The following is a 13,678-nucleotide window of genomic DNA, read 5'->3' on the forward strand; positions in this document are numbered from 1 at the left end:
GTGGACTCAGCTCCACTTTCCGGCCCGAACACCATAACCCTTAATCCCTTTATCCTTCAAAACACTATCTATCTTTATCTTAAAAACATTTAATGAAGGAGCCTCAACTGCTTCACTGGGCAAGGAATTCCATAGATTCACAACCCTTTAGGTGAAGACGTTCCTCCTAAACTCAGTCCTAAATCTACTTCCCCTTATTTTGAGGCTATGCCCCCTAGTTCTGCTTTCACCCGCCAATGGAAACAACCTGCCCGCATCTATCCTATCTATTCCTTTCATAATTTTATGTTTCTATAAGATCCCCCCTCATCCTTCTAAATTCCAACGAGTACAGTCCCAGTCTACTCAACCTCTCCTCGTAATCCAACCCCTTCAGCTCTGGGATTAACCGAGTGAATCTCCTCTGTATACCCTCCAGCGCCAGTACGTCCTTTCTCAGATAAGGAGACCAAAACTGAACACAATACTCCAGATGTGGCCTCACTAACACCTTATACAATTGCAGCATAACCTCCCTAGTCTTAAACTCCATCCCTCTAGCAATGAAGGACAAAATTCCATTTGCCTTCTTAATCACTTGTTGCACCTGTAAACCAACTTTCTGCGACTCATGCACTAGCACACCCAGGTCTCTCGGCACAGCAGCATGTTTTAATATTTTATCATTTAAATAATAACCCCTTTTGCTGTTATTCCTACCAAAATGGATAACCTCACATTTGTCAACATTGTATTCTATTTGCCAGACCCTAGCCCATTCACTTAACCTATCCAAATCCTTCTGCAGACTTCCGGTGTCCTCTGCACTTTTTGCTTTACCACTCACCTTAGTATCGTCTGCAAACTTCAACACATTGCCCTTGGTCCCCAACTCCAAATCATCTATGTAAATTGTGAACAATTGTGGGCCCAACACTGATCCCTGAGGGACACCGCTAGCTACTGATTGCCAACCAGAGAAACACCCATTAATCCCCACTCTTTGCTTTCTATTAATTAACCAATCCTCTATCCATGCTACTTAATGCCATGCACCTTTATTTTATGCAGCAACCTTTTGTGTGGCACCTTGTCAAAGGCTTTCTGGAAATCCAGATATACCACATCAATTGGCTCCCCGTTATCTACCGCACTGGTAATGTCCTCAAAAAATTCCACTAAATTAGTTAGGCACGACCTGCCCTTTATGAACCCATGCTGCGTCAGCCCAATGGGACAATTTCCATTCAGATGGCTCGCTATTTCTTCCTTGATGATAGATTCCAGCATCTTCCCTACTACCGAAGTTAAGCTAACTGGCCTATAATTACCCGCTTTCTGCCTACCTCCTTTTTTAAACAGTGGTGTCACGTTTGCTAATTTCCAATCCACCGGAACCATCCCAGAGTCTAGTGAACTTTGGTAAATTATCACTAGTGCATTTGCAATTTCCCTAGCCATCTCTTTTAGCACTCTGGGATGCATTCCATCAGAGCCAGGAGACCCATTAGTTTGCCCATCACTACCTCCTTAGTGATAACAATCATCTCAAGGTCCCCACCTGTCATTGCCTCATTTCCATCAGTCACTGGCATGTTATTTGTGTCTTCCGCTGTGAAGACCGACCCAAAAAACCTGTTCAGTTCCTCAGCCACTTCCTCATCTCCCATTATTAAATCTCCCTTCTCATCCTCTAAAGGACCAATATTTACCTTAGCCACTCTTTTTTGTTTTATATATTTGTAGAAACTTTTACTATCTGTTTTTATAATCTGAGCAAGTTTACTCTCATAATCTATCTTACTCTTCTTTATAGCTTTTTTAGTCGCTTTCTGTGGCCCCCTAAAGATTTACCAGTCCTCTAGTCTCCCACTAATCTTTGCCATTTTGTATGCTTTTTCCTTCAATTTGATACTCTCCCTTATTTCCCTAGGTATCCACGGTCGATTTTCCCTCTTTCTACCGTCCTTCCTTTTTGTTGGTATAAACCTTTGCTGAGCACTGTGAAAAATCGCTTGGAAGATTCTCCACTGTTCCTCAACTGTTTCACCATAAAGTCTTTGCTCCCAGTCTACCTTAGCTAGCTCTTCTCTCATCCCATTGTAATCCCCTTTGTTTAAGCACAAAACACTAGTGTTTGATATTACCTTCTCACCCTCCGTCTGTATTTTAAATTCCACCATATTATGATCGCTCATTCCGAGAGGATCCCTATCTATGAGATCATTAATCAATCCTGTCTCATTACACAGGACCAGATCTAGGACCCTCCGAGAGGAACCATTTCTTCTCATCCCTGCATGAACTTGGAGACTCCTAAAGTGTGTCTCCTAGTTCTAGTCTCTCCCATATAGGGAAACACCCTTTCAGCATCCATCCAGTCAAGTCTCCTTAGGATCTTTGACAAAGAGTCATCCAGACTCGAAACATTAGCTCCCTTCTCTCTCCGCAAATGCTGCTCAGATTGCCCAATGTTTTCTGTTTTTGTTTCAGATTCCAGCATTCGCAGTAATTTGTTTTTATTTCCCCCTCAGGATCTTGTATGTTTTAATAAAGTCAATTCTCATTCTTCTAAACTCCAATGGATACAAGCCCATAACATAATCCCTTCATCCCAGCAATCAGTTGAGTGAACCTTCTCTGGGCTGCTTCTAAGGCATTTATATCCTTTCTTGAATTTAACAACCATACCTTCAGTCCTTCATCCAAGTTATTTATATAAATGTTAAAAATTAGATGTCCCAGCACTGATCCCTGTGGCACACCATTCAACACATCTAGCCAACCTGAAAGGGACCTACCTATGCCTACTCTCTGTTTCCTGTTGATTAGCCAATCCTTTATCCATGCTAATATGTTACCTACTACATCATGAGCCTTTGATGTTGCACCCTGTCAAATGTCTTCTGGCAATCTAAGTACAGCACATCTACAGGTTCTCTTTATCCCCGCGTTGCTTGTTACTTCCTCAAAGAACTCCCAATAAATTAGTCAAACATGGATTTTCCTCTTAAAAAAAAGTAAGCTGAATCTACCTGATTGCATTAGATTATCTAAGTGCCTCGCCATACCTCCTTAATAATATATTCCAGCAATTTCCTTATGACAGACGTTAGGCTAACTGGCCTGTAATTTCCTGCTTTCACTTTCCCTCCTTTCTGGAATAGAAGAGTTATGTTCGCTATCAATCTCATGGGATTTTCAAGATTCTAAGTTTGGAAAACTAAAACCAATGCATCCACTATATCAGCATCCTAGAATGCATGACGTCAGGGCAGGGGGACTTGTCAGCCTTTAATTTTAATAACTTTCTCACTACCCTTTCCCTGCTGATTGTAATTGTTTTAAATTCCTCCTTTTCACCTCCTGATTCAATAATTACTGGAATATTATTTGTATCCTCTACAGTGAAGACAAATATAAAATATCTGTTCAATTCATCCACCATTCCTTAGTTTCCATTATTAACTCCCTAGACTCACTCTTTAGAGCACCAACTTTAATTACTCTTTTCCTTTTTAAATGCCTGCAGTAACTTTTATGTTTCTAGCTAGCTTCATGGGCAGCATTGTAGCACAGTGGCTAGCACAGTTGCTTCACAGCTCCAGGGTCCCAGGTTCGATTCCCGGCTTGGGTCACTGTCTGTGCGGAATCTGCACGTTCTCCCCGTGTCGGCGTGGGTTTCCTCCGGGTGCCCCGGTTTCGTCCCACAATCCAAAGATATGCTGTCAGGTGGATTGGCTATGATACATTGCCCTTAGTGTCCAATTGGGTTTCGGGGATAGGGTGGAGGCGTGGACTTAAGTAGGGTGCTCTTTCCTAAGGGCCGGTGCAGACTCAAAGGGCCAAATTGCCTCCTTCTGCACTGTAAGTTCTATGATTCTATGATTCTTCTCATCCTCTATTTTCTCTGTCCTATTAATTGTTTAGTCATTCTTTGCTGTTAACCATAAGAACATTAGTAAGAACAGGAGTGGGCCATTCGGCCCCTCGAGCCTGCTTCGCCATTCAATGGGATCATGGCTGATCCAACATTCCTCATGTCCACTTCCCTGCCTTTTCCCTGTAATCCTTGATTCCCTTACTCATCAAGAATCTGTCTCAGCCTTAAATATACACAAGGATTCTCCTCCCACAGCTCACTGTGACAAGGAGTCCCAAAGACACAACCCTCTGAGAGAAAAAATCTTCCTCATCTCAGTCTTAAATTGGCACGTCTTTATTCTGAGACCATGCCCTCTGGTCCTAGTCTCTCCCATGGGGGGAAACATCCTCTCACCATTTACCATGTCAAGTCCCTTAAGAATCCTATATGTTTCGATGAGATCACCTCTCATTCTTCTAAATTCCAATGTTTAACCTTTGCTCATAAGATAACCCCTCCATACCAGGGATCATCGTAGTGAACATTCTCTGAACTGCCTCCAATGCAATATCTGTCCTTGCATAAAGGGACCAAACCTTTCCTCAGTACTCCAGAAGTGGTCTCACCGGTACCCTCTACAGCTGCAGTAAGACTTCCCTACTCTTACACCAACCTCCTTGAAATAAGGTAAACATTCCATTTGCCTTCCTGATTATCTGCTGCACCTGTGTGCTTTATTTTTGTTTTATGCACAAGTACCCCCCCTTCCCGAGTCCCTTTGTGTTGCAGCTTTCTGCCGTTTTTCTCCATTTAAATAATATTCCGTGTGGTGGTATGTATTAGGGGTAATACGGTACACCACGTGTCAACAGGCTATTGGTGGAGGGATGCCAGGTCCTGATAGGATCTGCCACCTACTGGACTCCACCCAGAAATGCCGGTATAAGAACCCAGTTTTTCCCTCCATTTCCCTCAGCAGTTGCATTCTGTAACCACGCTGCTGGGGATAAAGTTCTGCTTAATAAAGCCTTCAATTGACATTACCTCAACCTGCCTCGCGTCATATTGACGGTGCTACACTCTGTTCTTTTGTTCTCCCTTCCAAAATTAACAACTTCACATTTTCCACATTATACTCCACTTGCCAACTTTTGCCCACTTACTTAACCTATCAATATCTCTTTACAAACTGTTTGTAACCCTCTCGCAACTTGCCTTTCCACCTATTTTTGTGTCAGCTGCATATTTAACTACAGTACATTTGCTTCCTTCCATTAATATATATAATATATATATATGTTCTTTATATTCCATCCAATGTTCTAACCTGCCGCTCACCTTTGCGGAATTATACGCTTTTTCTTTGATACTATCATTGACTTCCATAGTGAGCGATAAATGATGTTTCTTCCCTACAGTTTTCTTTCTCAATTCATCATAGAATTTACAGTGCAGAATCTGCATCGAGTCTGCACCGGCTCTTGGAAAGAGCAGCCTGCCCAAGGTCAACACCTCCACCCTATCCCCATAACCCAGTAACCCCACCCAACACTAAGGGCAATTTTGGACACTAAGGGCAATTTATCATGGCCAATCCACCTAACCTGCACATCTTTGGACTGTGGGATGAAACCGGAGCACCCGGAGGAAACCCCGCAGACACGGGGAGGATGTGCAGACTCTGCACAGACAGTGACCCAAGCCGGAATCGAACCTGGGACCCTGGAGCTGTGAAGCAATTGTGCTATCCACAATGCTACCGTGCTGCCCCACAATTGAATGTGTTTTTTCTGAGTATTCTGAAACATCTCCAGAAATGTCTGACACTGCATTTCTACTGACCCATTCCTGAACCTAGTTTAGTCAGCTCTGCTCTCGTCCTCATAATTGCCCTTATTTAAGTTTGATTCACTAGTCTTAGATCTTCTCTTCCTCAAATAGAATGTGAAATTCAATCGTACTATGATCATTGCTACCAAAGGACGCTTTCACTATAAGGTCATTAATTGATCCTGCCTCATTGCATATCTTGCATTGCCTGCTCTCTAGCTGGCTCTAGAAAGTGCTGCTCTAAGAAACTGTCCAGTAAACACTCTGATCTCATCAAACAGGTTACCTTTGCCAATCTGATTTATCCAATCTATATGTAGATTAAAATCACCATGATTATCACCATACCTTTCTCACAAGCCCCCATTATCTCTTCCTGCAAACTTCATGTGGTTATTGCCCGGGGGCCAATAAACTAACCCCACAATTGACTTCTTACCTCTACTATTTCTCATCTCTACCCAAAGAGTTTCTACATCTTGGGCGTCATTCTCCGACCCCCCAGATGGCACGGGTCTGTGCAAGGCAGCCGATTTTCGGCCTGCCAATATTCTCCCTTCCGGATGGGCCGAAGTCCCGTCGACATGATGACCGTTCACGTCGACGTAAATTAAACCTCCTTTTCATCGGCGTGACCCCGTGCTCCAGGTTCACGCCGACCAGCGTGGAGGAGAGTGACGGCCTGGGGGGTTGGCTCTGGGCAGGCAATGGCGTGGCCACAGTCTGAATGTGTGAGGAGAGGTGTGTCTCGGGTTGTGTGTGTGTGTGTGTGCGGCGGGGGGGGTGGGTGGTTAGAGTGGGCTGGGCTCCGGGGGAGTGCCGGGAGGGGGTCCATGCCGGGGAGAGGGATGGGGGGTCCGAGCCGGGGTGGAGGTTGGTGGGGGTCCGTGCCGGGGAGGGGGATGGGGGTCCGTGCCGGGGTGGAGGTTGGGGGGGGGGGTCCGTGCCGGGGAGGTTGGGGTCCATGCCGGGGTGGAGGTTGGGGGGGGGGGTCCGTGCCAGGGAGGGGGAGGGGGGTCCGTGCCGGGGTGGAGGTTGGGGGGGGGGTCCGTGCCGGGGAGGGGGATGGGGGGTCCGTGCCGGGGTGGAGGTTAGGGGGGGGTCCGTGCCGGGGAGGGGGATGGAGGGTCCGTGCAGGGGTGGAGGTTGGGGGGGGTCCGTGCCGGGGAGGGGGATGGGGGGGTCCGTGCCGGGGTGGAGGTTGGGGGGAGGTCCGTGCCGGGGAGGGGGATGGGGGGTCCGTGCCGGGGTGGAGGTTGGGGGGGTGTCCGTGCCGGGGAGGGGGATGGGGGGTCCGTGCCGGTGTGGAGGTTGGGGGGGGTCCATGCCGGGGAGGAGGTTGGGGTCCGTGCCGGGGTGGAGGTTGGGGGGGGTCCGTGCCGGGGAGGGGGATGGGGGGTCCGTGCCGGGGTGGAGGTTGGGGGGGGGTCCATGCCGGGGAGGGGGATGGGGGGTCCGTGCCGGGGTGGAGGTTGAAGGGGGGGGTCCGTGCCGGGGAGGGGGATGCGGGGTCCGTGCCGGGGAGGGGGATGCGAGGGCAAGTGAGTTGGTCCACCTGGCCAGGTGCCAGCCTCCAACAGTTGGACCCATGCGGTCCATGCCACCTGGCTGGGGGGAGGAGGGGATATGGGCAATGATGTCATGTCGTCGTTCCCCTCCCCCCCCACCAGGCCGTCATGTTTTCCGATCATCCAGCGATGTTGGCCGCCGTGGCGGCAGCCGCTCATGTCTATGTTGCCCTGGATGAGGAGGAGGAGGAGGAGCGTGCCAGAGAGGTGGCGCAGGCTGCCGCAGAGGGACAGGCGGCAGCCGCCCAGGCTGGAGGGACACCTGACCGACAGGACGAGGAGGGGGAGGAGGACGTCGCGGCCCCACGGCAACGGAGGCACCTGAGGGCGCCCCGTGTGTACCGGCCCCGGCAGTCATACCAGGACCTCACGGACCGGGAATGCAGAAGGAGACTCCGGATGAGGCGGGAAACCGTGGCACACATCTGCCACCTGCTGGCACACCTGTCACCGCGTGGCACTGGCGGGGGACACCCTCTCCCCGTGTCCGTCAAGGTTACGGTGGCCCTGAAGTTTTATGCAACGGGGTCATTCCAGGCACCGAGTGGGGACCTGTCCAGCATATCGCAGACATCGGTGCATCCGGGCAGTGACAGATGCCCTATATGCCATGGCGCGCCGCTACATCCGCTTCCCCGTGGACCGGGCCAGCCAAGATGCCCGGGCCGTGGGCTTCTCTGCCGTGGCCGGGTTCTCCATGGTCCAGGGCGCGATCGATGGGATGCACGTCGCCGTGCGGCCACCTGCAGAGAACAGGGCCGTGTTCACCAATAGGAAGGGGACCTATTCGATGAACATACAGGTGGTCTGCGACCACCGCATGATGATCCTGCACGTCTGCGCCCGTTACCCAGGCAGTGTACACGACTCATATGTGTTGTCGCGGTCATCCATCCCCGGCATGTACGAGGGACGCCATCCCCGGCTGAGGGGCTGGTTGCTGGGCGACAGGGGCTACCCATTGCGATCGTGGCTGATGACACCTGATGAGGCCATGCAATGAGGCGGAGAACCGCTACAATGATGCCCATGGAAGGGGGGATATGGGGAGGGGGATATGGGGGAAGGGGGACATGGGGGAGGGGGAGATATGGGGGAGGGGGGATATGGGGGAGGGGGGATATGGGGGAAGGGGGATATGGGGGAGGGGGCTCTGGGGGAAGGGGGGATATGGGAGAGGGGGGATATGGGGGAGGGGGGATATGGGGAGGGGGGGATATGGGGGAAGGGGGGATATGGGGGAGGGGGGATATAGGGGAGGGGGATGTGGGGAGGGGGGATATGGGGGAGGGGGATATGGGGGAGGGGGGATATGGGGGAGGGGGGATATGGGGGAGGCTCACCCTGCCTGCTCTGACGAGGTCGTTCACCTTCTTGTGGCACTGGGTGCCTGTCCGTGGTGTCAGGGCCGCAGCGGTGACGGCCCCTGCCACTTCCCTCCACAGACGCCGGCTGTGGCGTGGGGCAACTTTGCGGCCGTGCCCGGGATACAGGGCGTCCCTCCTCTGCTCCACCGCGTCCAGGAGCGCCTCCACATCGCGTGACTCGAACCTCGGGGCTGAGCGACGGCCGGCCATCCAGTCGGGTGTTCCGGTCGGGTGTTCCGGTCGGGTGGGGGGGAGCAGCGCGGCCTTATGAGCCGTCACGCCGTGCGGCGCGTATGATGCTGCACGACGTGAACCACTGCGCAAGCGCGGATTCCGTTACGTCGTTGCTAGCCCATTTTGGGCCGGAGACTTTCGACCCATTTTTCCGACGTGACGCAAGTCGGATTTGCTCCATTTTTTGCGCCGATCGGCGGACTTTCCGCCGATAACGGAGAATTTCGCCCCTTGATCTGCAGAACTAAGGTTGTCTCTCTCTACTGTACTAATGCCATCCTTAATTAACAGAGCTACCTCTCCACCTTTTAGAACATAGACCATTACAGCGCAGTACAGGCCCTTCGGCCCTCGATGTTGCGCCGACCTGTGAAACCACTCTAAAGCCCATCTACACTATTCCCTTATCGTCCATATGTCTATCCAATGACCATTTGTATGCCCTTAGTGTTGGCGAGTCCACTACTGTTGCAGGCAGGGCATTCCACACCCTTACTACTCTCTGAGTAAATAACCTACCTCTGACATCTGTCCTATATCTATCTTGCCTCAATTTAACACTATGTCCCCTTGTGCTAGACATCACCATCCGAGGAAAAAGGCTTTCACTGTCCACCCTATCTCATCCTCTGATCATCTTGTATGCCTCAATTAAGTCACCTCTTAACCTTCATCTCTCTAACAAAAACAGCCTCAAGTCCCTCAGCTTCCCTCATAAGATCTTCCCTCCATACCAGGCAACATTCTGGTAAATCTCCTCTGCACCCTTTCCAATACTTCCATATCCTTCCTATAATGCGGCGACCAGAATTGCACGCAATACTCCAAATGCGGCCGCAATAGAGTTTTGTACAGCTGCAACATGATCTCATGGCTCCGAAACTCAATCCCTCTACCAATAAAAGCTAACACACCGTACGCCTTCTTAACAACCCTCTCAACCTGGGTGGCAACTTTCAGGGATCTATGTACATGGACATCGAGATCTCTCTGCTCATCCACATTACCAAGAATCTTACCATTCACCCAGTACTCTGTCTTCCTGTTATTCCTTCCAAAACGAATCACCTCACACTTTTCTGCATTAAACTCCATTTGCCACCTCTCAGCCCAGCACTGCAGCTTATCTCTGTCCCTCTGTAACTTGTAACATCCTTCCGCACAGTCCACAACTCCACCGACTTTAGTGTCATCTGCAAATTTACTCACCCATCCTTCTACGCCCTCCTCCAGGTCATTTATAAAAATGACAAACAGCAGTGGCCCCAAAACAAATCCTTGTGGTACACCACTAATAACTGGACTCCAGTCTGAACATTTCCCATCAACCACCACCCTCTGTCTTCTTCCAGCTAGCCAATTTCTGATCCAAACTGCTAAATCACCCTGAATCCCATGCCTCCGTATTTTCTGCAGTAGCCTACCATGGGGAACCTTATCAAACGCTTTACTGAAATCCATATACACCACATCAACTGCTTTACCCTCATCCACCTGTTTGCTCACCTTCTCAAAGAACACAATAAGGCTTGTGAGGCACGACCTACCCTTCACAAAACCGTGTTGACTATCTCTAATCAAATTATTCCTTTCCAGATGATTATACATCCTATCTCTTATAAACCTTTCCAAGACTTTGCCCACAACAGAAGTAAGGCTCACTGGTCTATAGTTACCGGGGTTGTCTCTACTCCTCTTCTTGAACAAGGGGACATTTGCTATCCTCTTTTCTAGCTTCCTGTCCTCCATAAATGTAATGCACCTTTGAATATTCAGGTTTTAGTCTTTGTTATCCTGTAGCCATGTTTTGCATTCCTACCTTCCTGTTCCCAACCGCTGACTAGAATGACTTCTGGATCAGTGTTCAGGTAACTTCTTGCCCCGCCCTGATGCCCCACAACACCTGCACCTCAGAGTCCAGCTCAACAACTTTGAACTGTAGTTCCTTGAGTTTCAGAAACTATAGATGTGGGTGGCTGGAATTGCAGTGCTGTCCACATGCTGCAAGTAGCACTGAGGGAAGAGGCAGGGTGGTAGGACAAGATTTGTTGTTCTTGCTGAGAGCACCAACACAGTAAGCCGAATGGCATCCCTCTGTGTCACAACTGTTCTATGTTTATATAATTTCTGTGTCCTTATACACGCATAATGGGGAATTAACATGCAGTTATAGAAAAGGGCAGAGAAAACCCCTAGGCCAATAAATAAACAAAACTTCCTTTCCAATTATCAAAACCAGTCCAGAAAATCACATGGACCATAAAGTCTTTACATGATTCAATCTCTGGTGCAGTCAAGAACCAGTCCATCTCACTCTTGAAGACAAAATGGCAGCACTGACTGCAGCAGCTATCCATTATTAACATCCTTTAATTACTCCACCTTGTTTGTAAGGGACAGAACTTCTTAACAATTCTTTAAATTAATTAGAATTACAAAATGCCCCACTACTGTCCTGCAAAATTGACACTGGTACCATTTCAGCTTTTTCCAGGGACAGAAGGATGGCCATTTGTGCGCTACTTTGGATCTTGTGGTCGAGTAATTGTGACTTCGTGGATGAATCCAATCAAAAAATTTTACAATGCATCTCTGGAGGTTACTGCAGACATCGCCTACCAGCTGCTGAAAATTACTCACTCTCTGAGAAACAATGATTTGAATTATTTCTTCTACTATACCAGTGTCCATGATAACATGTTTGGCAGTTTTGAGGATGGACGTCTTTACATCACAGATGCCAGCGGAATAGGTATCATCGATAAACAGGAAAGTAGGTATTCTTGCTGTGGCTTTTTTAAGTTAATAGGCCATGTTACCATCCATTATCATTAAATACTGCCAAAACTTTGTAACGTTTTTGTACAATTCACTTCTGTTACTCCATTCCCTCTCTGGCAACCTCTGACGGTGAACCGTCCTATTCACAATCGTGAATAATTGACTCTGAGATGAGCTTCCAATCAAAAATCCACACTAGGATCACTTACCTCCATCTCCTAATTCCACCCCTGCTTCAGCTCAACTGCTGCTGAAACATTCATCCAGGCCTTTGTTACCTCCAGACTCCATTCTCAGTCAGGCTCCTATCGTCTACCCTCCAGAAACCTAAGCTCATCCAAAACTTTCCTGCGTCTTTCCTAACTCACATCAAGTCTTGTTCACCTATTATCTTTTTTTAAAAATATATTTTATTCAAATTTTTCGGTCAAACAAATACAGTACAAAATTTTCCCCTTTTGCAACTTTAAAACAATATAAATAATGATGATGACCGTTTTTTTTAAGAATAAATAATATATTAACTAGACGGCAACTGCCAGCAACAAAAATAAAAACTAGCCAATATCCAAAATAATAAAGTCACAAAAACCAATATAAATAACTCATATACAAACACCTGTACAAAACCCCTGATGGCCCGAATGGGCCCCTCCCCCCCCTCCCTCCCCCCCTCCCCCCTGGGTTGCTGCTGCTACCTTTCCCATTTCCCTTCTCGTTCTGCGAGATAGTCGAGGAACGGTTGCCACCGCCTGGTGAACCCTTGAGCCGAACCTCTTAGTGCGTACTTTATCCGCTCCAATTTTATAAACCCTGCAATGTCGTTTATCCAGGCCTCCACGCTCGGGGGTTTAGCTTCATTCCACATAAGTAATATCCTTCGCCGGGCTACTAGGAACGCAAAGGCTAAAACATCAGCCTCTCTCGCATCCTGCACTCACGGCTCGTCCGCAACCCCAAATATCGCCAACCCCCAGCCTGGCTCGACCCGGACCCCCACCACCCTTGAAAGCACATTCGCCACTCCCACCCCGAACCCATGCAGTACCGGGCATGACCAAAACATGTGGGTGTGGTTCGCTGGGCTTCCCGCGCATCTCCCGCACCTATCCTCCACTCCAAAAATTCTACTTGCTCCAGTCATGTGTGCCCTATGTAGAACCTTGAATTGTATCAGGCTGAGCCTGGTGCATGAGGACGAAGAGTTTACCCTACTTAAGGCATCTGGCCACAGCCCCTCCTCAATCTCTTCCCCTAGCTCCTCTTCCCATTTTCCCTTCAGCTCCTCCACCATCGTCTCCCCCTCGTCTCTCATTTCTCTGTATAAATCTGACACCCTACCATCCCCCACCCATGCCCCTGAAATCACTCTGTCCTGGATCTCTTGCGCCGGGAGCCGCGGAAATTCCCTCACCTGTTGCCTCGCAAAAGCCCTCAGTTGCATATATCGAAATGCATTCCCCGGTGGCAACCCATATTTTTCTGTCAGTGCTCCCAGACTCGCGAACGTCCCGTCTAAGAACAAGTCCTTCAATTTCACAATCCCTGCTCTCTGCCAAGCTTTAAATCCCCCATCTATCTTCCCCGGGACAAACCTGTGGTTGTTCCTTATCGGGGACCTCACCGAGGCACCCGTCACTCCCTTATGCCGTCTCCACTGCCCCCAAATTTTCAGCGTTGCCACCACCACTGGACTTGTGGTGTATTTCTTCGGGGAGAACGGTAAAGGCGCCGTCGCTAATGCTTTTAGGCTAGTTCCCCTACAGGACGCCATCTCTAGTCTTTTCCACGCCGCTCCCTCCCCTTCCCCCATCCACTTGCATACCATTGATATGTTGGCGGCCCAATAATAGTCACTTAAACTCGGCAGTGCCAGTCCCCCCCTATCCCTACTACGCTGCAGGAACCCCCTCTTCACTCTTGGGGTCTTCCCAGCCCACACAAAACTCATAATGCTCTTATCCACTTTCTTGAAAAAGGCCTTTGTAATCATCACAGGGAGGCACTGGAACACAAAAAGAAATTGCGGAAGTACCACCATTTTAACCGCCTGC

General features: G+C 49.1%; 1 protein-coding gene across 1 annotated transcript in view; it reads left to right on the forward strand.

Moving 5' to 3' along the window:
* dipk2b (divergent protein kinase domain 2B) overlaps window positions 1–13,678 on the forward strand; it is a 50,090-nt gene that overhangs the window by 22,225 nt on the left and 14,187 nt on the right. The window contains exon 4 of the mRNA XM_072513831.1: window positions 11,328–11,616. Within this exon, the coding sequence (XP_072369932.1) occupies window positions 11,328–11,616 (289 nt within the window). The remainder of the gene's footprint in view (window positions 1–11,327; window positions 11,617–13,678) is intronic.

This window comes from Scyliorhinus torazame, chromosome 8, assembly GCF_047496885.1.
Source record: "Scyliorhinus torazame isolate Kashiwa2021f chromosome 8, sScyTor2.1, whole genome shotgun sequence".
NCBI classification, from domain to species: domain Eukaryota; kingdom Metazoa; phylum Chordata; class Chondrichthyes; order Carcharhiniformes; family Scyliorhinidae; genus Scyliorhinus; species Scyliorhinus torazame.